This window comes from Lasioglossum baleicum, chromosome 6 (genome assembly GCF_051020765.1).
Source record: "Lasioglossum baleicum chromosome 6, iyLasBale1, whole genome shotgun sequence".
NCBI lineage: Eukaryota > Metazoa > Arthropoda > Insecta > Hymenoptera > Halictidae > Lasioglossum > Lasioglossum baleicum.
This window is the reverse complement of record NC_134934.1, coordinates 3,924,265-3,947,891: the sequence shown is the minus strand read 5'-3', so window position 1 is coordinate 3,947,891 and position 23,627 is coordinate 3,924,265. Positions and strand designations below refer to the sequence as shown.

Genomic DNA, 23,627 nt, shown 5'->3' with positions numbered 1-23,627 from the left:
CAATCGAAAATCCAAACGTGACCGGAGAAACAGGAAAGGGGATCCAGGCAGCAGCGGCGAGACAGCAGAAGCGAACAGCGGCTGCACTTACGGATGACACGATAATAAAAGCACACCCACGTCTTCCTCCCCTCTAGGGCCGCCCGCTTTGTACCTACGCATGGGTTTCCACTTGTCTGGCCGGTGATTCACCGTGCGTCGGTTCTCGGGTTCGTCGCCGGAAACGCTGCGCCGCCGCGCCGGCGAAAATAGCGCCGGAATAACGAAGATCGCGGCCGCGACGACGGCTTTACAGTCATATTGTCAGCACTCGTTGCATTCGCCGCGGTTCCGTGCCGTCGCGTCCCAGCTCTCGTCTTACCTGTCCCGCGTGTACACGAGTCCTACCTCGTGGAAAACGCCGGTGAAATATTACACCCACGGCGGGATGCAACCGGCAACGCCGAAAGTAGGATAGCGACGATGTTACACGAGTTTTCCTTTTCCGAGATGCGTCTCGGCTTCTCGACGATCTTGCAAGCGCTCGCTGCTTTCCGGTGGAACATGACACGCGTGTCAGAATTCACCGAATAGCTGAGAGATTCACAAATTAGGCTGCTATCGAACACTTCGGTGCGAGAGCCTGATGGGTCCTGATTTAGAAGATTCTTCAATTTTTGCTTCAGGAAAAATATACATGAATATGTAGAATTTTAACAAGTACAATTTTATTTAAACACGTACTTTCTCGATTGCACCGAGGCCTTCAATGGGTGGCAAAGACATTGTGTTACAGAATACACTTTGAATGACATTATTGTTTAGCATATCTGCTTATATGCGCAGGTTGCATTCCTTCCGAAAAGAATACAGTAAATTCTGAATGCTGGAGCTCTGAACATGTTCGAGCACTTGATTGCTCGCACGAACGTTCGAGTAACGCAAACAGTTCTGGACAAAGTTAGCAAGCACCGGGCAAGCAAGATCCAACGTAAAGGTAATAACCTTAATTCATTCGGATCGAGGTAAAGATATTATTAAATACCGTGCCTGTAATAATAGACCGTCGACGTTGACGCGTATAAATGTCTAGCAATTACCGCAAGCTTGGCCTCTTCGTGAAACACGAGCCGTTTCGACTCCACTCGACCAGAGATGCCACAGGACAAACATATAATTCGTGGTTGATCCTGCGACGAGGATTATTTCGCGGTCATCAAATCGAACGTCAACGGCGCGGCGCGGCGTCAATAAGCAATTTATAGTTGATCCGATTTGCGCCGAATAGGTATATAGCAGACTCTCGAGTACATTCCGAGCGAAATAGATATAGCGGGATAAACATGTAACTCTCGTTCCATTGGATTAGTCGTGGAAGTTTTCTCACGGAGGAGTGCATCAACCCTTTCGCAGTCTGCTTTATAAAGTCGTTACGGTTCACCGGATGAAGCCGGTGCCGTGCGTCCCGGCGAAATCGGACGATAATACTTAACGGACTGGTATCCCGCTCGAAGCGGGGTTATTATTGGAAGGTGCCGGTAATTATCTTAGCGAGAGAGAGCCGGTGCAGCTTAGGGTTGCTCCCCGCGATCTTCTCGCTGTTTATGACAATGATGGATGGGTCCAACGGTAATTCATCATCCCCCTACCACGAAGAAAAGCCCTCTCTCGCTCTTTCTCGGTGTCACGGTGCGTTCCACGATTGGATAAGCGTTCGCAGAGACCCTGGCCAGAGCCGGGGATCCCAGGCGGATTCACCAGGAGGATTCTTCGGTGATTTTTGCTCGGCGATCGCGACGATCGGTTACACCGTCACGCTCCCTTTAGCCCCGTCTGGATCTCCCTCCCGTCCGAATTAAGACGAATGAGACCCACAGAGCCGGCCGGTCCCCGGGAAACATAATTCACGGCAAATGACGAGGCGTCCGAGAGAATTCGACGCGGTAAATTGAACGAAGCGTCGCGCGTTCATCATCCACGACCCGCGGCCACTTGACGCGCGATATCGATCCGACGTATATTTAGGAGAGTCCTGTAAACAGCCCGCGGCCCGTGTTGGCCCGCAGAACCCCGCCGAGTTACTCTCCTGATTTGTTGGCTCGAGCGCGAGAAAAAACATGCCGAAACTCAAAGAGAAAGCTCTTGCTCGGACCCCTGTTCTCTTTGTAATTGTTACGACCGACAACAACTCCGATGTTTACCGTTTCGAAGTCGATTGCGTTTTCCCGCGCTGTTTCGTTGCGAGGACCACTTTGTTGTTATTGATTGGCGTACGCTGGAGGGACCATCTACAAGCGTGGCGAGACTCTAAATTCGAGATAATACTACTCGTAACTTGTTGCGAATGATTATTCCCCGAATAGAATATTCGACTAAAAAGAATTTATTCGAATAATCATTTCAGATAAATTCGGAACAATTTGAATAATGCCCAACTCTGTTGTGTACTATCCATGATGCACGTAGCTCGAGTGGAAAGTTCAACTTGTGGCATTGACGATGCTCGAGAATCGTGTTAATCGCAGCGATTCGGAGCGAGGACTTTCGCATCTCGCGAGGTCCCAGCAAGATGCGGAACCGCGATCTAATTCGGACACGGTGTGACCGTTGATTGCCGTCTGTGCCACAGGGGGGCGAATAGAACATCTCTGTCTCTCTCTCTCTCTCTCTCTCTCTCTCTCTCTCTCTCTCTCTGATTCTCTATCAAGGAGAGTCTGCGGATAGAACGAGCCAATACGAAGGGAGAGACGTAGAATTGTTTGCGGTGGCCGTGGTGCCGGCCGCGGAGGGTAGCTTGAATTAATGGCCACGATCCTCCGTTGAACCTCCTTAGTCCGGATTAGTACTGACACGAATGGCGTGTCATTGGGAACCAGGATTCCCGAGGATGGGCCCGGCGCTAAGCAGACGCCGGGAATTCCCCGAGGAGCACCAGGGAATAGAGAGAGGAGTTTCTGGCTCGTAGCCGGCGCGACCGCGGATTTCGGTGCGGTTGGTTTCGGCTGGCGTCGTTTACACGCGATACACGGACACACCAACCCCCGGCTCCTCGAGATTCCCCTAAATAGTAAGGGGCGTCGCAGTTACGATGCAGTTTTTATTAGCCGAGCTCCGCCGAGATCTCTGGCCCCCGTGGCACGCGTTGGGGATGAAAACTGGGGCCGAGAGCATGCGGCAGCCTTTAATATTGCACCGTTGCTCCGGAAATTGTCGATACGCTTCTGATAAACGCTGCGGGGCCTTTGCGTCTCAACGTAGTCTTCGTCCGAGAGAAAAAGTTACCCTTTCTCTGCCCAGTACCGGACTAGCCACGTGACATTGTGACTGTGGGGATGGGCATTGAGATCGTGGGGAGACAACTCTTAATTTGGCGACTCTGCTTCGTCCACGCGAGAAGACTTGCCTCCCACACTGTCAATCTTCGGCCACATAGGTTCCCGATTGATAAGGTAGCCTGTGTTCCAGTATTCGGTTCTATGAAGTATGAAATTGAGTTGATGGTGAACAATCCAGTTATTCAGCCTGACCTTCACGGTTTCATGAACATTCGATCGTAAGACATTTTCACGGTACGAACTCCGTAGACGTCACGAGCAGTGATTCGATGACGTATGAAATATGTGTCGCACCAATATAGTCGAAGACCCGGTGTTTGCTGTTTAGGGGTTGGTTCCTGTGCGGCGAGCGTATTGACAAATCGAATGCGGTACACCCCGTTGGTAATTGGATATTCGACACGGGGACACGGCGGCCGAGTATATTGGATTCGACGGGCAATTAAAGTAATGCCGGTATACGAGGAACGGTCGCGTTGCGTCAGCGTTTAATTCGCGGCGCGCAGAAACAATACAGGCCGGATCGATTTTCACGGGGCCACCGTTCATTTTCGTGCTTTCATTTCCGTCTGCTTTCGAGGAATCATTGGATTCCGATCCGGCGCGGAATCGAGTTTCGAGAGTAACTCGGCTGGCTCGCTCGATTTTTAATTCCGCGACGAACGGATCCCGTGTCGCGTCGCCGTAACTCCAGGTTCCCCGTCGAACGACTTTAATTCAGACGCATTAAATTGTTAATACCGCCGGCAATAAAGCGGCCGGGCAGCATTTCCCGAACACCGGATCGGCCAGGCCGTTAATGTACCTCGGAAAGCTCGCGCGCGATGAGCACGAGGCGCAGAGAGCATTGTAATCGAGAAATCGTTGGCGAACGAACAGCTAAATGGGAACGGCTATCGTGCCACCCCCGGCCTCTCTCTATCTCTCTGCCTCTCTGAACAGGTATCTCGCGAACGACCCTCTGTTCTCGATGTTCGAGTACCCAGCCCCGGAACAATGACGATCGTTCCGCCACCCCCGCGATGCTTCAACCCCCTTCACGTTCGTATTTACACGTCCCACGCTTTTTGTTTATTGTTTTCGCGGCATCCTCGCCGACCGGAATATTTCTAACCGGATGAATGACCCGTCAACCACCGTCCACAAACACCCTCTAAGACTATCTCCATGTGGTCTTCCTCCGCTTGTTCACATCTTTATCCTGTTAATTCAATGTAACTGGGTCTACCATTCTACAATTCATTTTTCATAAGGAATCACAATTTCTGTTCAACTTCCCTCCACTGTTTCAATTTAGCAACAAAGAAGGGGTCCCGAAATAGAACTTCACTTTTTATCTCCACCACCTTTCACTTGAAGAGAAATTATAGAGAATCTTCATGCTCGCGATGTCTTTTCTCGTCGTGAGTTTCTGTGCAAGTAAGATTCGACCGACCTACTATTCACCGATTCATTATAACACGATATACATGCTACGTTATCGTTATTGAGAATATGCCAATGCTGTCGACGAGTATACGAGAAAAACTGTTACGATTGGCATGTTCTCAATAACGATAGCGCAGCATTCGCGTCATAATGAACATGTCACTGAGCATTTGCAGTAAATGAAGTTTGCCAGAATAAGCGTTGAACGGGTCTCGAAATAAAATTTCAATTTTCACCAGCAACTTCGTGGGAATATTTTTGAAACCCTGGAGAATGGAGTATCGTTTTTTTTCGACGGGAAAGCAGCAACGGGTTCCGAAGGAATCGTCAGCGTGAATCGATCGAGCGGAAGTCTGCCGGGAGTAACAAACACGTAGGAAACCGCGACGCCGCAAGCCTGACTACGCCAGGGATAATATTACGCGCTGTATAGCCACGGAGTCATTAATTCTATCGATTTCGCCGGTCCCCCCTCCCCTGCTATCCCGACGGTGGTGCCTCGTTATTCCTGTTCGGACCTCTTGCAGAGATTACGACAAGCTAAAGGACGCGCTGGAGAATTCTGGTTAACGAGCCGCCGGGACCAGTTGCACCGAAATTCTCTAAACATTCGCTGCAATTACGGTTCGTTAATACCTGACCTCCCAACACTGTCTCCACTCCTTCTCCGACAATTTTTCGCGCAAGTCCTGCCTAATCGCTGCTTATATATCCCCAGATTTAAACAATCTCTACCGAGCCTGGGGAATTGATCGAAAGACGCACATCGAAACAGATTTTACGATGCATGTTTGTTCAAGACCAGAATAGACTGTCAAAGAAGGTATTTATTTTATTTCTTGAGTGTTACAGAAAAATTTGCCTGCAATTTATCTCCGTTTTATAATCAGTCTTCATATTAAATCATACATTTTATGTTCCTATACATAGTAAAAGTAGAATGTTTGGCACTGTTCTTTCTGATCGTACTGTAATTATGAAGAACCTCTTGGATAAATATGTTTAAAGAACGTACAATCATAGACAGACATAATCTAATCAGAAATTAGCAACAGCGATTTTTTCCGAAACAACAAGCTGAGAAATCCAGGAAATATGATAAACTGTCATACCTGCATTTCCAGATGAGAAACTATATTATCAGAACTGTGTTAATAAGTGATTCTCCGGATCCACCGAAGCAGAACACCGATAAGAACCACCTAAACTGATAGAGGGGCTCAGAACAGGGTACACTACACTTCGAAAAGGGAGCAAGCGGAATGGCGTGTGACGAAGCGTCGGAAAAAGATTATTGCTATGACAACAAGAATCCCGCTCGAACGGAGGGATGATTTATCCGTGGCGCATCATTGGCCGGGCAGCAGGGGCGGAAACAGTTTCGCGAGATCTCGAACGAGTATCGCCATAAACGCGTCGACAAATCGACTCTCGCCGGTTCCCGCGCCCCGTTAAATTTCCCTCGAAAACGCAGCCCCTGTCCAGTCGCGGAAACTCGAGTTTCGGGGGTTGGTGGGTCGCTTATCTCGTTGGCCAAAGAAAAAATCAGCTCCTACCCTTATCCGGGTTGTCGATCGAGCAACCCTCGGCTCGTTAGATCTGCTCAAGGGGTGAGAGTGATCGAGCCGCTTACGAGAACGTTTCGTCTTCTCCGTAACGATCTTCGCGTTGATTAGCGCTATCTGGGATATTAATCGCGGCCGTTTCCAACGCGACGATCGGGCTTATTAAATTTCAGGATCACGCGTGTCGGTGGCCGCATGTTGTCACGCGTTCAACTTATTCTGGCCTTCCTATGTCGGAAATCGCATCCCCTTTAACTCGTTTGCTGTCTGAACTGTTCCCTCTAATTTGTCTGAAAACTTGTTACAGCATGATTCAACGATGTTTCTTAAAACAGAAGCAATTTATTGAAAAGTTAACGTTCGAGGTAACGTTTGGTTTCTCCGAGTTGAAATAGCTCCGAAGGGTTAAATAATCGTATGAAATGCAACGTATGTACGTCCCTTGTGAAACATTGGAATGATTCAGCGAAGGAAAGTTATGGAGTCTCGGCGGCTCTAAATAACAACGTGCAACCAATGAATTCGATCATTTTTATGCACCCAACGAGATCATGAACGTCATACGAGCGGTGCTAGCCGTGGTGAACGTATTTAAAGGCACAGGAGTACGTTCCGGCGAGCATACGCAACAGTTGAGAAATATTGTGATTGCTTCGGAACAGCCGTAATTGCAGTGTATAATCGATGAACACGAAACGTGAATCCGGTAAAATAAGTAACCACCGTTGCAGAAGTGGCACAATCGTCGAAACAGCAGCGTGTTTTGTATGTACATTTCCAGCCCGACCTTCCTGGTCTGTAATTTCCGAATTCATTTCTGTTTACGATAATAACGGCAGCGAATCATTTTTTTTTTCGAGCGAATCCGCGCGGCCGGCCGAGGATACGCGGAAATTTAATTAAACACGCGCCGCCGGCGAACTTTGTAACTACCGTCGGTCGTCGCTGCATTTACCAATTATCGAACGAGATGGGGGGTGAATTATGCAGCGTTTACACACCGGCAATTACTCTGTCGGATTTCGAGCGGGTCCACGCGCAAAAATGTCAGCGTGTTCGAAAAGAAAAAAATTGCAGAGAGCCGCCGATATATGTGCTTCGACGTAAATCCAGATTTATCGAGTGGCAGTGTTTGCGGCTGCTGTTCGATGGCACACAGATTTTTCAGAGCGTTTTCGGGAAACGCTCGGGGGGTGCGCTTCCTGTTGGAGAATCCTGTAGGAGGATCCTGACGGCGGAGGACCTCGGCACACGCCTTATCGAGTTTCAAAGATTCGGAAGGAAGCATCTCCAGCCCCCCGTATTCACCGTTCCCGGGTCTCCAGCTTGCTCGCTTCCGCTCGCCTCCGTTCCTTCCTTCCTTCCTATTCGCGGTCTCCCTTCGTCCCTTCGTCAGCCAACGACAAAAGTCGGCGAAATTAGATATTGATTCGGCTCGCGTGGCCCGGACCACCGGCGGATCCTTGCAAGCAAGTTTATCGCTGATTCTGGCCGAAAATCCACTTAGGCCGACTTTAAAAGGGCGAAACCGACGGTTCCGCGACCCCTCCCTCTCTCTCTCTCTCTCTCTCTCTCTCTCTCTCTCTCTCTCTCTCTCTCTCTCTCTCTCTCTCTCTCTCTCTCTCTCTCGCTAGCCTTTCAGGGGAAAAACGATTTCAGCCTGTATTTTGCGTGTCGATACCGCAGCCCTGTCGCACCAGAGAGACAGCCTTGTCGATGAATCGAGCCCCGTGTCCCTTTGTCGGTCGGTCTGGGGTGTAAAAGTTCGGGGACAATACGCCGCGGAAACGGTGAAAAGCGACCGAGAGGGCGGCTGATCCTCCTTTTAGTCCCCTATTAGCGAGGGGGACCTTTTCTCGCCCTTTGAAATTAGAATTCCTACTTGACTCGCTCGTTGACGAGCGGCTTTCACCTGTTCGGTTTCCTTCGATTGGAACCAGCTTTCCGGGCTGCGACAGGTCGTATTTTTCAGTTTATCGCACACCAAGTTCGGCTGAAAGCATGATACTAAAAGATACTAAGCGATTCCTTCTGGTAAAAGGAAGAGAAATTGTAAAGATCCTAAAAAATTGGTGCAAAAGTGACGTCTCTCGATCTTTAATGATTGTTTAAACATGTTTAAAAAAATCATAATGTATTAACACATCATACAGAATCTTTTGCAGGAAAGAACAATTCAATATCATTTATAATAACATCACAATATTTGTTTAAAGGTGAAAAATATATTTTCTTTTCGAAGTCGTGTTTTTCAAAAACTGTGCGTCTAGGAGAAAAATTAAGGACAGATTCGGAATCAGCGCCAAAAAAACTTTATGAGAACCACCCAACAGTAATTGTGCAACAAATTTGGTGTTGGACAGTGTTATCATTTATCTTGTCAAAAAATCATATATGTACAATGGAATTATTCTAGGTCGGAAGAAATGTTTAATTTACGAGTTAGAATAGTTCCGACGGCAAACAGTTGAATAGATTTCTCTTATTATTACTATTTTCGTCCGGCTCTTTAGGTCCGAGCGAGACCTAATTGCCGGCAGGAAATATTCCAAGATCCAGATGAAATGTCGTGGCGCCTCGCGCGGTTTCAACCTAGTTGCGAGTCGGGCCAACGATAATTACGAGCTGTGGCCATGTCGTCTCGCTGACCCCGTAATTGAAAAAAGACTCTCGTTACCCGCGGCACGAGACGCGTGGACGTGTAGCCTCTCAAAATTCACGGCACGATGTGGTAGAACCGGCTGGAATTTCACTAAAATTCCCGGCATAGCCACCGGTCGCCGGGGACCGCTCTAATGAAACCGCGCGCAGGTTAATTAACCTATCGGATCGATTAATCATCTTTAGAATGACCCGGGGCGGCGTGCTTTCAACGGACCTAGAAATCAAACAAACCCGCGACAGACGGTATCGGATCGCGGTGTCTCTTGTTACAAGCTTGCGCAAACACTTGCCGATACACTTTGTCGCGATACAACTACATACGATCCTCTTGCTTGACCAGCGAAGCCGTACGCGTCATAAATAAAGATTTAGCTGCCTACAGAAGGGCGCACGGTTTCTATCGAAGGCCCTCTGATTTGTACGACAAGGGATCCGACCGTAGACGGAATAATCGTACAAAGCTCCGTAAATGTTCCTCATACCTTCCAGCATACTCTATAGAAAAGATGAGACAATTGTTTAACGCCAAACCTATCGAGCACTAGAACCGATTAAAATGTTTCAGCTTATAAAAATGACAAGGCTCTAATGAAATTAACATTTAGTGTGTTAATAGTGAAAGACACAACAATCGCTAGACCCCAGCGCTTTAAATGTTCAAAAAATGTAGCTTGAAGTACCAGATTAGAGTACTGTCTGTAGCATTTGCACGCGAAAGATTGTCGATAAGAGCAGACGTATTTCGCAGAACTATCACTCATATATAATTGATAATACCGCAATAATGTATAAGTTCGGTCTGCTCTGTTGTGCCTGGGTTGGCCATACGTTTCCATGACAGACATCCGCGTCGATACCAGGATTAGTCTGACTGGAAGGAGTCTACCCTAAACCGTTCATCGGTGGAAATACGACGTTCTCGGGTGTTCGGACCCGAATCGAGCGGGGATTCTTTTTCTTCGGTGCAGATGCGGGATTCTCGCGGTCTTGCCCTCATCCATTTCGATTGGAACGAGCTAGAGAGCTCTGTAGCAGATAGTAGCAGCAGCTCGTACGCCGGGATTAAAGAGGAAAGAGCTGGTACACGAGTCCGATAGGTTAATCGAAGGATCCGTCGTTCTGGGAATGAAGGGCTTCGAGTTGTTCGAGTCTCGGCTCACTGATCCGTGCGGCCATTCTTTTCCCTCGGCTGTGAAAGCCTCTGTCCGAACCGATCCCCGTTCACCTATGGGGTCCGGGCTCTACGGCCGCGACGGGAGAGCGCATCCGCTGTCGTCCAATCCGAATGTTATTATCGCGCCATCGCGAGAAAGAATTCTCTCTGGAACGAGGAGAAAAGGGCGAGGATCGTCTCTCGTGGCCGGTGGTCGTCGTGCCGGACGCAATGGGCTGCGAGAAAGACCGCGGGACTTAATTTTCCTCGCGCGTAATGGACGCTTCCGGTCCAGTTGCCGTTGCTGCGCACGCCTCGTACTGCCAAGACGAGACTCGCACACGCAGAATTATTGTCGGCGCGGCGGTCAGTTTGGACTCGGCCGCTCGTTCTTCATTCTCTATCCCGGCGCAAATAAAAGTACCCGTCCGACGGAATAATTTGGAAATAAGGGAGAATTTACGACGTCTACGGAGCTCGTTAAACCTTTCCGCGATTAAGAGATTCGCACGTATTTCATCCAGCGAAGAACGGAATTAAGCCGGACAGTCTGGACCGTGCCAAAACCTACAGCACGCGTCTCATTATCTTTTTCTAAACGATCTGTCGAGAGATACAGTGGCTACTAGCTACCGGTAACTACACCATTTTTCCTCTGTGAGCACTCTAGAGTGACACCCAGAACGATCTTTCATACAGTGTTGAAGGAAGACTTAGAAAACTAACAATAGAAGGATATTCATCTTGCTCTTTGTTCGTACGAGGTGCTCCGAATGGGCGTGACTTCGCTCCTCGCGCTCTCTGTGCAGCCAGAAACTTTCCTGCAGGGCAATCTATACTTGTCTTGCAGTTCCTCATTTTCTATATTTCTCTATTTCACAATGAACTTGGTGGCTCTCGATTCCTGTTGGAGCCAGAAGAGCAACTGAAACTAATGTCTGATTATGAATGTCTTAGGCTATCCGGAGATCTCGTAACTTATTCATATTTAACAACAAAATCAGTAATGCTGACCTATCTTTTATATTCTCTGCGTAAAGTAGGCGTGGTCTGTCTCCAGTAGGCGTTGTCGCATCGAGTGGGCGTGGCCTCGTGGCTCTCGACCTTCTGCAGAGCTAGGACAACGTCCCAGAGTGCAATGGTTCGTTCACGACTATCGTAAACTCACTCGACAGTTCCGATCGATTCAGAATATCAATTTTTTAGAACGCCGAGCTAGAAGATCGACTGTGGGAAAAATCGAAGAGGATTTCAGCTTGCATCTTTTCAGGACTCCTCCCTTTTCACAGTCACGAGCTCAGTTCTTCCAACCGAACAAGTGCATACAATTTTTTGGAACATCGAGTCCAAAGATCGCCCGTGAAGAAAATTCAATGTAATATCAACTTGCACCTCCGCATCGTCGCTATCATCCTCGCAGACATCCTCATTGATGCAACCTCGGGTAACGCTTCGAATCGAGCGAGTGCATCGAATTTTTTGGAACATCGAACCGGAAGATCGCCGGCGAAGAAAATCGAAAAGGATTTCAGTATTACAAGATCGCCTAACCGGAAGTGGGTGGTTCACCGGCTATCCGTGACGAGAGCGTTGCGCGTCGAATCGTCGGTATCGCGCGCACCCGGTTTCTACGTGCTATCAGTTCGCGGCCGTTACTGTCAGCCGTAAAGTGACACTCGGAAACCGAGAGCCCCGGCGTGACACGCGGATACCCGCGAGCCTCTGGCTGCTCCCCCAAGCCTCTCGAGCCGGTTGCTCGCAACCTGGCCACGTTTCCGTCCCGTCTACACACCGAATATCAAACGCGGCCTCCTACGGCTTTTACGAAGCAAGTGCTCTGCCCGCCACTTCATCCCGCACCCGCGCTATCGCTTTCTTGCGGTAACACGCGTCAGGACAATAACGTTACGCGATGTGCCCCGCCCCGAGGAAATGCCGTTTGACGCGCGCAAGCGAACCTTCCAGCCCTCGAGTGTTTTCAAGGGAGAACGGACCTCTAGCCTCTCCACTACCGAACTCTCTATTCCGTTCCGTTCCGTTCCGTTCCGTCCTTCTTTTATAGCCGCTGCGAGCTGAGCTTCCGGTGCTTGGAACGCCACGAAATCGCTCCTCGGTATTCTTTGCCCCGACAAGAATGTTCGCGGTCGTTCCCAACGCTGCTTATGGCCTCTTCGATATCCAAAAGCACCCGGCTGCACGCTGCTTTAGAACTCTTTGTTTATTCTTTCGTTACTGAAGCGGAATACCGAAGCCGTTCGGCGGAACTTTATGGTCGTTGATATTGGGGATGTTAGCTGGGTCAATAAGAGCCCTGTGCAATGTCTTGTTTCATTCAGCATATTCTTAATTATAATTTACTGGCAGGTAATCATGAATACACGACTCCACTGCGCGTCGTACGGAATCAAAGAAAATACACTCGCAAAACAGTGGATGTTAAGAGTCACCTTGAGTGAATCGACACCTTACGAAATCAGATTGACCGTAATCATGTAGTTCGTCTCACGTTACGAACAACTTGAATGAAACTAAGCTTGCGCAACGTTATGAAATCGAAAATATTATACTCCTACGAAGGAAAATCGTAGACACGCGTAAGTAGACTTTCTGTGTTTACGACAATAACGGGTGCGTGCAATCTCTAAAGCAGTGATTAAAAATATTTAAGAACATCAGCTTAACTTTTGCATGGACGAGCGAAAAAAATCGTCAATAGCTAACCGCAACAATTTCTTTTCTGTCCCAGGTGAGTTCCGGAGGAATCAGTGAATCGCTAACAATCGTAAGTATTTAGAGCCCACGTCACACGAGACACCGTAATTACCCCGTCCCCGAAAACCTTGCTCCGCAGAAGCGACGTCAGTGCATCAAGGAGCGATGCACCTCGTACAGTCCGACGTCAGGTTCGCCCAATCATCCCCGATATTCCTTACGTAACAGTTGGGTGGTTGGGTTAGGCTGTCGCGTCGGAACGAGAGCGAGAAGGCTCGTGCAAGGCAGGAGTTGCCGCAGTTGTGCGAAAAAGGTGATTACGAGCGGCTGTCAGCGAACAGTGGAGGGAGAGAAAGAAAGAAAGGAAGGAAGGAAGGAAGGGAGGGAAAGGAGAAAGAGAGAGGGAGGGAGAGACCTTGCCGTGAGGGCAGGAGAGGTTGCGGTGCAGTTTGGCAGACCTCCCGATTCCGTATTCTGCAGTGATCCGCCGCATCCCCGTGCGACGCGCGTGCTGTTGTTATTGTTGTTGACGGTGCAGGCAGCGAGACAAAGAAAGATAAAGAGAGTGAGGGAGAGAGAGAGGAAGTGAGAGGAATTGAGAGAAGGAGTCTGCGTGAGCGCGAGAGGAACGGTCGGGCATTTTTGTTTGGGGTTACAGCGCGCATGTGACGTACGGCACGCTTCGCCCCTCTCTCCGAGAGACGCCTCTCTCACTCTCTCTCCCTCTTTCTCTCTCAGTTCCCTCTGTCTCCCGGTGGCTCGACACAACTCCGAGGCTAGAACACAACTTCCCTCTCAGTGGCCCGTGAACCGCGACCGGAGCTGCACGCGGCCTGCTGTCCTTCGCTCCTTCGCTATAGTTCGTTCTCTCGTTCGATCGATCATCGGGTTTCGCGAGGCACGCGATCGACCATCCCCACCACTTCCTCCTCTTCATCCTCCTCCTCCTCCTCCTCCTATTCCTCCTTCTACCTCTATACCGTCGCGTTCCCCGGCACCGTGACACTTCCGTGACGCGCGCGATGGACGTTTCCGCTCGTCCTTGCGAGCGCACAGACCCTCGCGCACTGTGATCCGCGATCGCGACCCGTGCCACGGCCAATTAGAACGCACAAGCCCCACTAGTCCACCGACGAACACCCTTATCCAAGTGATCAGTGCTCAAGAAGAGATTAGAGTGTCCGTAGAACGTCGCGCACACAGACGACCAGACCAACATGAACCACGTGGACCACCCGGAAACTCGGTGAAAACCTCCTCTCTTCTGGACTCATCTGTTATGCTGTGTACATATCATTCGTGAAGTTGTGAATTGATGCTGTTCACTATTGATTCGGAGTGTACATCCTGGTTGATATCGGTGGGAAGGGTTTAGGTGGTTTCAGTGATCAGTTCTGTGGGGATCTCGAGGTGATTGTCGTCTTATCGTGGAATTGTTAAGCTTGCTGTGCTCTCGAGGTTTCCTTCGTTCAATCGAATTGTAGTTTATTTAACTTATTGACATACAAGATATTTTCTCTTATTAGACCTTATTACATTCCCTTCGATTTTGTGCGAAATTGTAAATATTGTTTCGGAACGGCTAGAGGGATCTGTTAACCTTGCACTGTTCTCGAGGTCGTCTTGATTCATTCGTTTAACCCATTGACGTGTCAGAATTCCCATTTGGTAAATCTTTCGAAATTAGAATTGGTATTTTTATGACAGTGTCTTTACGACAGTGGATATTAATGGGCTGATTGTGTTTCATGATTGTGCAACGACTTGATTACAATCGCATTTTCCTCGGTCATTAGACTTTCCTGAGTAAGCATCATTGTCATCAGCGCAGACCAATACACGTTAGCTTTCTTTGAAGACTGTATAATACTTTTCGACGCGACCTCGGTTTTAATATTTGCGAAACGATGTTGTGTTTCCATGCTTCATACTTTAAGTACTGCTCCAATCGTGCAGCAGTGTATATAGTGGCTCCCACATCTGATGACACACTTTTCCAAGTAGCATTTGAGTGTAACGATTATGTGACGCCTACTTCTTTATCTCTACACCTCTTATTTTAATACGCCTCCGTAGTATGGTCTTTTTGGTCGTGCAACTTTCAAAAACGCACAGAATTGCATAAATTCACCACATTCGCTTCTATCTATTCAATACATCAATTGTTACGTCAATCACGTGTAAATGACGCTATTCTTCGTTATTTATATTACTGGTCGCAGGATCGAAAGCGATTAAAGAAGACTGTGAAATTTTTGCTGCTCTAACTTTCGGTTTCCTTTATCAACCTACTTTCATTTCGTAGAACTTTTGCAGTGTCGATTCGGCAGACAGTATGTTCATTTCGCGCAGTCACGTTCGATTCTGACACAAAGTTTTCACCGTCGAAGTTTCCCCTACATTTCCGCTTTTCCTTTGAAACTGCATTCCGGCAGCCGCAATCCGTGTCACGAGAGAACGCAAGACAACATTGGTCACCCAGGTGTCACAATACACGTGTTTGCGCCAACAAACGTTTCCTTCCATTAGCACGGCGTCGTTGGTGCTAAATTTCACGGAACCGATGTCCCCAAGTAGAAAATCGTATTCTCGCCAGTTCTCTTCTCTCGATCGGAGATGTGCATCTCGATCAGTGGGTAGGTCTCGCCTCGGAATCAGTGCAATTATCTACAGTCGTCGAAATTGGCCGACTTAACGAGCGCGCGTGTCCCGTTTCCATCGATTGCGAGCTGTCCGCCGGTAACGAACGTAGCCGGAGAAAAAGTTTGCGAAGGAAAGTGGCACAAGGTCGGCGATTAGCAAATCAAAGGGAGCTCGAATCTTGGCAATCGGCGTGTCGGCTCGTATCGAACAAACTACTCCATATTGTGGATACAAAAGAGGGCGGTCTGGAGTGCCGCCGCAGCTTCGTTCGCTTTATCCGTTCTCGCGAGTTTAATCGGCTTCGGGGAGAGAGAAAACGAGTCGCGCGAGGAACCAAAGAGATCGATCGTCGCACTGATTCCCTGGTTGTTAGCACGGCGGGAGAGCACGATATATTTCTCTCTCCCTCTCTCTCTCTCACACACTCTCTGGCATTCCACTTTTTCGTCAGTGTGATCGACGAGGAGCGGCCCTTTTTAATTAGAAATAGCTGTCCCGCGACGGGCTTCTCGCGCATAATTACGGAGTTTCGGTAACACGCTGTTAATGAAGTTACGATAATAGGAACACGGTTGCTGGAGGCGCGAGCTCGAAGGTATACGGTAATAACGAGCGAATGAATCGATGCGATGCGCTCTGATTCGAGCGGGAAACAGACCACCCTCGTGGCGAGCCGACGCGACGAGCTCGAGTGCTTTTCGCTGTAATTTATTCGACCATCCGGCTGCAATTTTGCAGAATTGTTTAGCGCCGCTTGCCAGTCCTGTTCGCTGGCAAGATCGCTATACCTCCGCTCGATCAAATATTTCAAACGAATCAAACGTGTACTATTACAGGACTGCGGATTTAATGGATTTATTTGTTTACTAGCTGCAACACAGAACAAGAATCGCATTTTCCAGTTTGATTTTTTCCAAAATTTTATCACGGCGAAATTCGAATATACTACTCGTTTTCGACTGGCCGCACGCGCTCGCTCGCTCGAATTTATCAGGGAAATTATGCTCGAAGTTAGATAGCGCGTGGAAGGTCTCACTATTTATACTACTGACGTAAGCGGCGCATCCGCAAATTCCGTTCACCTAGCTCACCCACATACGGCGCGCGGTGGGCCAGAATCGCAAAAACCTGGACAAAACTCGTGGATCCGTTCATTCTAGTACATCACGAAAATTGCTGAAAACTATTAGGTGTAGAAATTAATTCGGTGCCTTTTTGAAAGAAATTTAGTATTTATTTATAATGTAATCATACATCTGTTATTTTTCAAAATAGTCTCCATTATTTTCGATGACTGTGGTCCATCTTTCAGCCAGCTATCGAATTCCTTGACGGAAAAAATGCTTAAAATACGTGAATACTTTTTTGCACCTCTTCCAATGTTTGGAAATTTGTATCTGCTGAATGATGCTGGAGTGATCGGAATAAATGAAAATCCGATGGAGCCAGGTCAGGAGAGTAAGCCGCATGTGGGAGGATTTCCCATCCCAAAGAACAATTGTTGTTTTCGCATCGTTGTTCTGTGTTCTCAGAACTGAACTTGTGCTTTTTTATACATTCTAACTTATTCAGTCGATGGGAAATTGGTATTTGTGACATCCCAAGTCGCACTGTTAGCTCATGTTGCGTTTGTGCGGAATTTTCAGAGAGCAGCTGCTTCGTCTTCAAATTTTCTTGGCTTCTTTCTTGACGTTCTCGATCAGAAAGATCAAAGTCGTCGCTTCGAAATCTTTGATTCCACTTTTTACAGGTTTTATGTGTTATTGCACATTCACCCAAAGCAGAACAAATCATTTCGGCGGCTTCGGAAGCATTTTTCTTTAATTGAAATGCAGACAGTATACAGTGCTGTATGTGAGTCTTGTCAGACGCCGCCATCTTGCTTAGTAATAGTCTTTGTTTCGACTAGTTCTCAAATGTTTCATAACTGTAAGCGTTGGTACTTAAACGTTACAAAATGGCGGCCGATTATTTGCATTCAAATCAGAGTTATCAATAATTTAATACCAAGGCACCGCGAATTAATTTCTACACATAATACAACGTATATCTGTCTAAAAGGTGTCTGTGAAGAAAAAATTCGCACAACATCTTCATCACGTATAAACGATCCTAATAGCCAAGCGATATTTCGGAAACGGGCGAAGAGAAAAATGAGTACTACAAAAGTTTTTACTTTCAATGCGTAACAACGCTACGCGAGTACACGTATAAAAATAAAACTGTTACATTGTTGTCCATCGTTGTACAAGCAAAATTTTCCATTTGAAAAATCGTATTTTGGCCAACTTTTCGGTGCAACTTACACCACTGTGCGACGTGTCTGAACCGCGTGGCCATCGCGATAAAAACGTCCGACGAAGACAGAAATCGTGCGTCCCGGGATCGGACCGAGCGAAAGGTGCGATTCGAATTAGCCGGTCTGGTAATTGCGTCGGCGTGTCGCGCGCGCGTCGCGGACAAATCGTCGGCCGGCCTCGGCGCCGCTGAGATAATTAGTAGCCTGCGACGATACTAATTAGCAGGTAAACGGCTCACGGCCGAGCGAGAAAAATCAAGGGATCTTTTCGCAGTCGGTAATTAATCGGTCCGGGAGCTCTCTCCTTCTCTCTCTCTCTCTCGAGTTCACAGCCAATTAGCAGGCTGCTCACTCGAGCGTGTGCTGAGCCGACGATTCTTTCGAGGACCCGACCCAGGTGAGCGCTCGATGAGCGTGTCTCTGCCCTCTGTTTCCGTTGCCTTTTACCTACTATACCTAAACGATTGTCTTTTGTCGCATTGGTCCGCGAAACACGCGATCCGAATCATTATTGCAAAGAAGTGATACTGAGACTAGGTGCACTGTCAAGTTTCATTTGATCGTGATCATATCTGAACAAACAATTCTCTCTTCCATGTCTGGTAGACGTGGCACACGGTGTTAATTTCCCAAAAATCGAAACTGTGAACGACTGTGAGCGGTGTCACTGAATGTCGGCGAAAATTTGAGTATTGAAATTGAGTACTAGTGTGTATACATATATACAGATGCTTGTTTCTCAGAAGAGTTTTCAGGCAAGACAGCTATCTATCAAATTCGCGGAGGCAGAAGCTGGCGCGTCCCACGCGAAGAATTAAGACAAACGACAGCACGAACGACATTAACGACGGTTAATCGTCGGCTAACGTGACACGGTTGCCCCTGAAAATTAGCTACCTCGTTGTCCGAGTTGCGTAACCATTCGTAGGTCCGTTCGTTCGTTCGTTTGTTCGTTCTCCATTTCCTGTTCTCGGTGGCTTTCAATCTCTGGATTTAACCGAGCCCGTGCGGCCGACCTATGCTGGACGACCTACGCTGGACGACCTGTGCGACGCGCGACGGCCAGGCAAGAGGCAAAAAGGCCGCATTGTCGATCGTATTCGGCCCCCGGTATCAGTTTCCATTCGGCGGCAGCGGCCACCCCCGGCCCTTTTTCAATTAAGCTTTGATCACAGGATCGAGATAAAACGCGAGCGACGGCCGTCTCCCTTTCCTCCTCGCGTCGCCCTGCCTCGTTCTGCCTCGTCTAGGCTCGTGTCGAGAGCTCAAACGAACACCAGTCGATGGAGAGAGTGGAGAGTGCACACGGTTTACCGAAGCTACGAACCGGCAACGTTCAATTGACAAAAAGAAACGTCCGTTTAGCGAAATCACCTATCGTCTATCCGTATGGATAGACTCCTATCACTCTCTTTCTCTCTTTATCTATTTCTACATCGCCTTTCAACGGATATCCGTTTATTACAACGACGGGGAATCGTGTGTGTCATCGTAATCGACATGGATCGCGACCTGCATCAAGGTTCTCTTCGATTAATGGACCGAAAATACGCCGAGGATCGTTTCCATGCATCCGCAGCATTCTATGCAGTCATTGTTTTAATCTCGCGCGCTTCCGGTCCATCGGCGTTCCTGAATTTTGCGTTTCTTGCACGTCATTGGTCTTTAGATCCTTGACACTGCCTCATTGAAATACGCTGGTTAGGTGAAACAATTGGCAGGATAATTTAGCAAGGCTTATTTTAAAAGGCGTAGCCACTACTTCCACCTATCTAATTTATTTTACTATTAAAAAATTTGTTCATAGTTGGGAACAGGCCAGAAAATGAATATACTGGTCTCTCCTTGATAATATTCAATTGATTACAGTTGGTCGCATGCAACCAGAGTTAGGCATTAATCGATTAAAATTTTAATCATGATTGATTGATTAATGTGTACGATTAAAAAAAGAAATTTCGAAATTTCAGCAGTTAATCATTAAACAATTATGCGATTGACGATTAATAATCGTTAACCGCAATTAACGACTAAACTAGGAGATTAATTGTTAATTGCGATTAACGATTGAGGTAGAAATGTAGTCGTCAATCGTCGATTAAATTGTTGCCCAACTGCATTCAAACTATTATAATTTCGGGAAAAAAATTAGCAGGATCATTTAACTAGGCTCGTTTTAAAGCCTGAAGTCTCTACTTTCGCATCCCTCAACTTACTTTTCCCACAAAACATTTCTCCGCTGAACAGCGGCCGAAAGGTCCTCGCCGCAACACCATCATTCTCGGATCTTCAACGCAGACTCGTTACCCATCTGCACTGCCAGACTAATTCCCTCGTATAACTATATTCGGAAACTAATCTGCAAGTCCCATTATTCCATCTGGCGAAAAAAAGGTCGAGCTTGTTTATTAAAATCGTTAGCCCGACGAGGCCCGTTCGAGCCCGTGAAATCGAATCGATCGGTTTTCGACGGCAGGGCCTCGTGGGAAATTAACCGAGAAAAAGTGCGGGCTCGTCGTCGCGGTTTCCCGTGTGGTAATTAACGAAACAGCCTGGCTGGCGGACGGGAATCGAAGCGACCACTCGAGAAAATTAATAAGACGCCGCACGCCGCGCGGGTCTGGGCAGAAGCGTGCAAGCTTTTTCATCGAATCAGTTTTACGAGGGAATACTCGGTTTTTTAGCGGTGCTTCGGAGGATCGTGACAGCGTTCCGTAACCGTGGCCGCTTTTGCCCCGCGATATTCATTCTCGTAGACATTCCGAAACTGCCCGGGGAACTCGTATAACTGTCCGCGACGGAGGCATAACCGTCTCGTAACCGCCGTGGTCGACGCACGACCAGATAAAGTCGATTCCTCGTCTCACGAGATTGCCCGATACGCTTGCGAAAACCTCCGACGCGCCCCGCGTTAGCCAAGTAGACGTAATCATTCATGAAACGTCGTAATATGTATAATGCAATATTGTAACTAAGAGTCGTAATTATGAGGAAGAGTAGCTTTGAATCTCGTTCGATGATAAGAAATGAGAGACATCAGCTTAATATGTTTATTATTCGAAGAGGTCGCGTTGAATCAAAACAGATCACCCCGGCTGCTACGAGAAGAAGAGAAAGAAAAGAGTCCGAGGAAATCGTTCTAGGCATTGCCTCGAGCAAAAAGCGAACGTAAATGAATGACGTGCTACATTATTCAGGTAGAATGCAGGGTCTAGAGAATGCGATATTGGAGGTCGCGTGTACGAAATCGCGAGCCTGATCCATTAGCAGCGGCGCGGCGTTAACGAATTCGTCGGTGCACGAGTGACGATCAAAGAAAAACACATTAACGCGGACGGAATCACGGGACAGCTAAATAACCGGGCGAGGCAGGAAGAAGGAAAAACAGGGGCGGACAAGCTAGGCAGCGTAAGAAAATTCCGTGGCGCGTTTTTCAGTGGGCAGGCTCAATTAGTCGGGAACGAGCTCGCCCCGGGGAGCAAAGAACTTGAAGAGAGCGGCACGAAGCGAGTGGAAGCGAGTGGAAGAGGACAGGAGCGCGGTTTCTCGAGCGTTTTCCCTCTCGATCGGTCGGTGACGCTTCGAGTCTGTTGCTCCTCTTCGTCTTCTCGGGACCAGACTTCGTCCCCGTTCCTCGGGGGCAGGAAAAGCTTCTTTCTCCTGGAAATCGGTCGTTCGCCGCTTAAAAATATCCTACGGCCGAAAATAGTCGCTTGAACACCCTCGACGACGATGCTGCTCGCATCTCCTCGCGTTTCCCTTCTCCTCTCGCTTCTTCTCCGTCATCCTCGAAGTCTCGTCGTCTCGTGGTCGTCGCTCACCCTCCGGCTTTTTTAATGATCGTTTTGTGTCACCGCACCTCTGCTTCTTCTTCTTCTTCTTCCACGCGTCTTTCTCTACCCTCGTGAAGCAGCGACGAAAACTTCGAATCCTCCGCCAAAAAGACGACGAGACTCGCCGACCCGTAATTTATACGACGGTTAAAATAGGAGCCGACTCAAACTGGAGATATATCCTGCTGACCCCGCTCGCTTTGTCTTCGATCGCGAGCCGTTTTTCAAAGCGGAAGACGCCGTGGAAAGATGAGCCCCCGCCTCGCGATGTCCCTTTGGAGCTTCTGGGAACGGTGGAAAAATTAGTTGGAAAATTGATAGATACAACCCTGACTGTAACCGCGAGAGCTTATTTTTAGGAGCTTCTAGGAAAATGTGAGCTTTTATAGTATCTTTAAAAAGTGAGGACATGGCCAGGCTGAAAATGATCGCGCAGTCGTAATAATGTGAAAAACATGAGGATGCGAATGAATCGTCGAAGGCCAAGATAACACAGCAAGCTTAACAATTAAAACAGTTTCATTAAACGTTACTCTGCATCGATCTTTTCATTTTGAAGGATCGAAGATGCAGTGAGCGCATCAAAGCTGCATCGACCACGCTCAATCGACACAGTGTGATCAAAGCTCGATCCCGAATCGCTAATTTGGGAGGGGAACTATGATTCGTTGAAGTAGTGCGTGTCTCTGGATCGATTTCGCCGATCTGGTCGTCCAGATAGGATGTTCGAGAGGTGAATTCTCAGCGAGAGGACCGTGACGACGATCCCCAGATCAGGAAACGTCCACTTGACTACGGGAAAACAGTGACAAATGGTTCAGCCCGTACACACCGAGAACAACAACCCCGCTCTGGACATGGAGTCGCTCGAGGAGATGCTCCGCAAGGTAACAACAATTTTTCATCGCGATACAACACCCGCTGCCCATTTATTACAATTCCGTAGAAACCGCTTCTATCTCTGTGTGTACTATCATTGTAAACCGTGTCGTTCGGCTGACAGCGAATTAGCGCGTTTCCACCGCAGCTTTACACGATCGTAACTGTAAATTGAACGAGTACCCCTTTCGCCAGTATAATTTCACCAATTACAGAGGAACACAGAGCGTCGTTCCGTATTTTGCCCGATTAACGGTCGGGCCCGTGCGGTTCTGGATTTCGGGATCCGTTAATTTCAGGGGATATGCCCCCTCTCTCTCTTTCTCTCGATATACATACACGTTTTGTAATCCCTTTTACCGGGCGACGTCGAACCGAACACACGATCAACGGACAAGATTAAACCGTAGTCGAGAGTGGCTCAGCGAAAACTACGGTGTGAGATTTGAGTCGAGCATCTGGGTCCACGGGTACCTAAGACAATATTTGCTGCTGCCGCGGTTCCGCATTAACGATCCTAATCGCCGGTGAACGCGAAACCTCGGTATGGCCTCTGCTTGACCTTGAGCACAAAAATTAATGAACACTACAGAATTGCTGGAAATAGTGAAAGAAGTCCGATTAATGAATGAAACTTTAGTACGTATTCGGTGTGCCAAATTCGTTTAGGATCTGTAGAATGCGAGGGGTTTCAGAGAGCGTATTTCCTACCATACGTTTTATCATGACGAATTCCACTTCATTGGACAAATTGCTGTGATTCTGTGGAATGCACGAGGACGCTCTGTCGGTTTTGAAGTCGTCGCGAGGGCGAACGCGTGCCACGTCGCTCCATATCGCAGGATATAATAACGGGTCGAGTTAAGGGAAGAATTACGTTACGCTCGATGAAAGAAGAGGCCCCGAAGACGGCGTGCAGGGGGAGAAGGTTTTTTAACTGCCACTTCCTGTAATGTATTCCGTCAGGCAGCGTTGAATGGACCACTTAGCGAGCATCCCGCGCGCACGCACGACAAAGATCCATAGGAAGAGAGAGAGAGAGAGAGAGAGAGAGAGAGAGAGAGAGAGAGACTGTGTTCGATCCCTCTCGTGTAGTCGCTTTACCGGGCTGTAAAGCCCCTCCCCGACGCATATATG

At 48.1% G+C, this 23,627-nt stretch overlaps 1 protein-coding gene across 15 annotated transcripts in view; it reads left to right on the top strand.

Moving 5' to 3' along the window:
• Nucleotides 1-23,627, top strand: part of LOC143209402 (uncharacterized protein CG43867) — a 143,658-nt gene that overhangs the window by 70,915 nt on the left and 49,116 nt on the right. For 9 of the 15 annotated variants that reach the window (XM_076424992.1, XM_076424991.1, XM_076424985.1 and 6 more), the window contains exon 3: nt 12,871-12,906. The exons of 4 other annotated variants lie outside the window; for them this stretch is intronic. In XM_076424992.1, the coding sequence (XP_076281107.1) occupies nt 12,871-12,906 (36 nt within the window). Of the gene's footprint in view, nt 1-12,870; nt 12,907-13,439; nt 22,499-23,627 lie in introns of those variants that run through there. 2 more of the 15 variants (XM_076424995.1, XM_076424996.1) reach the window with 2 other exon arrangements.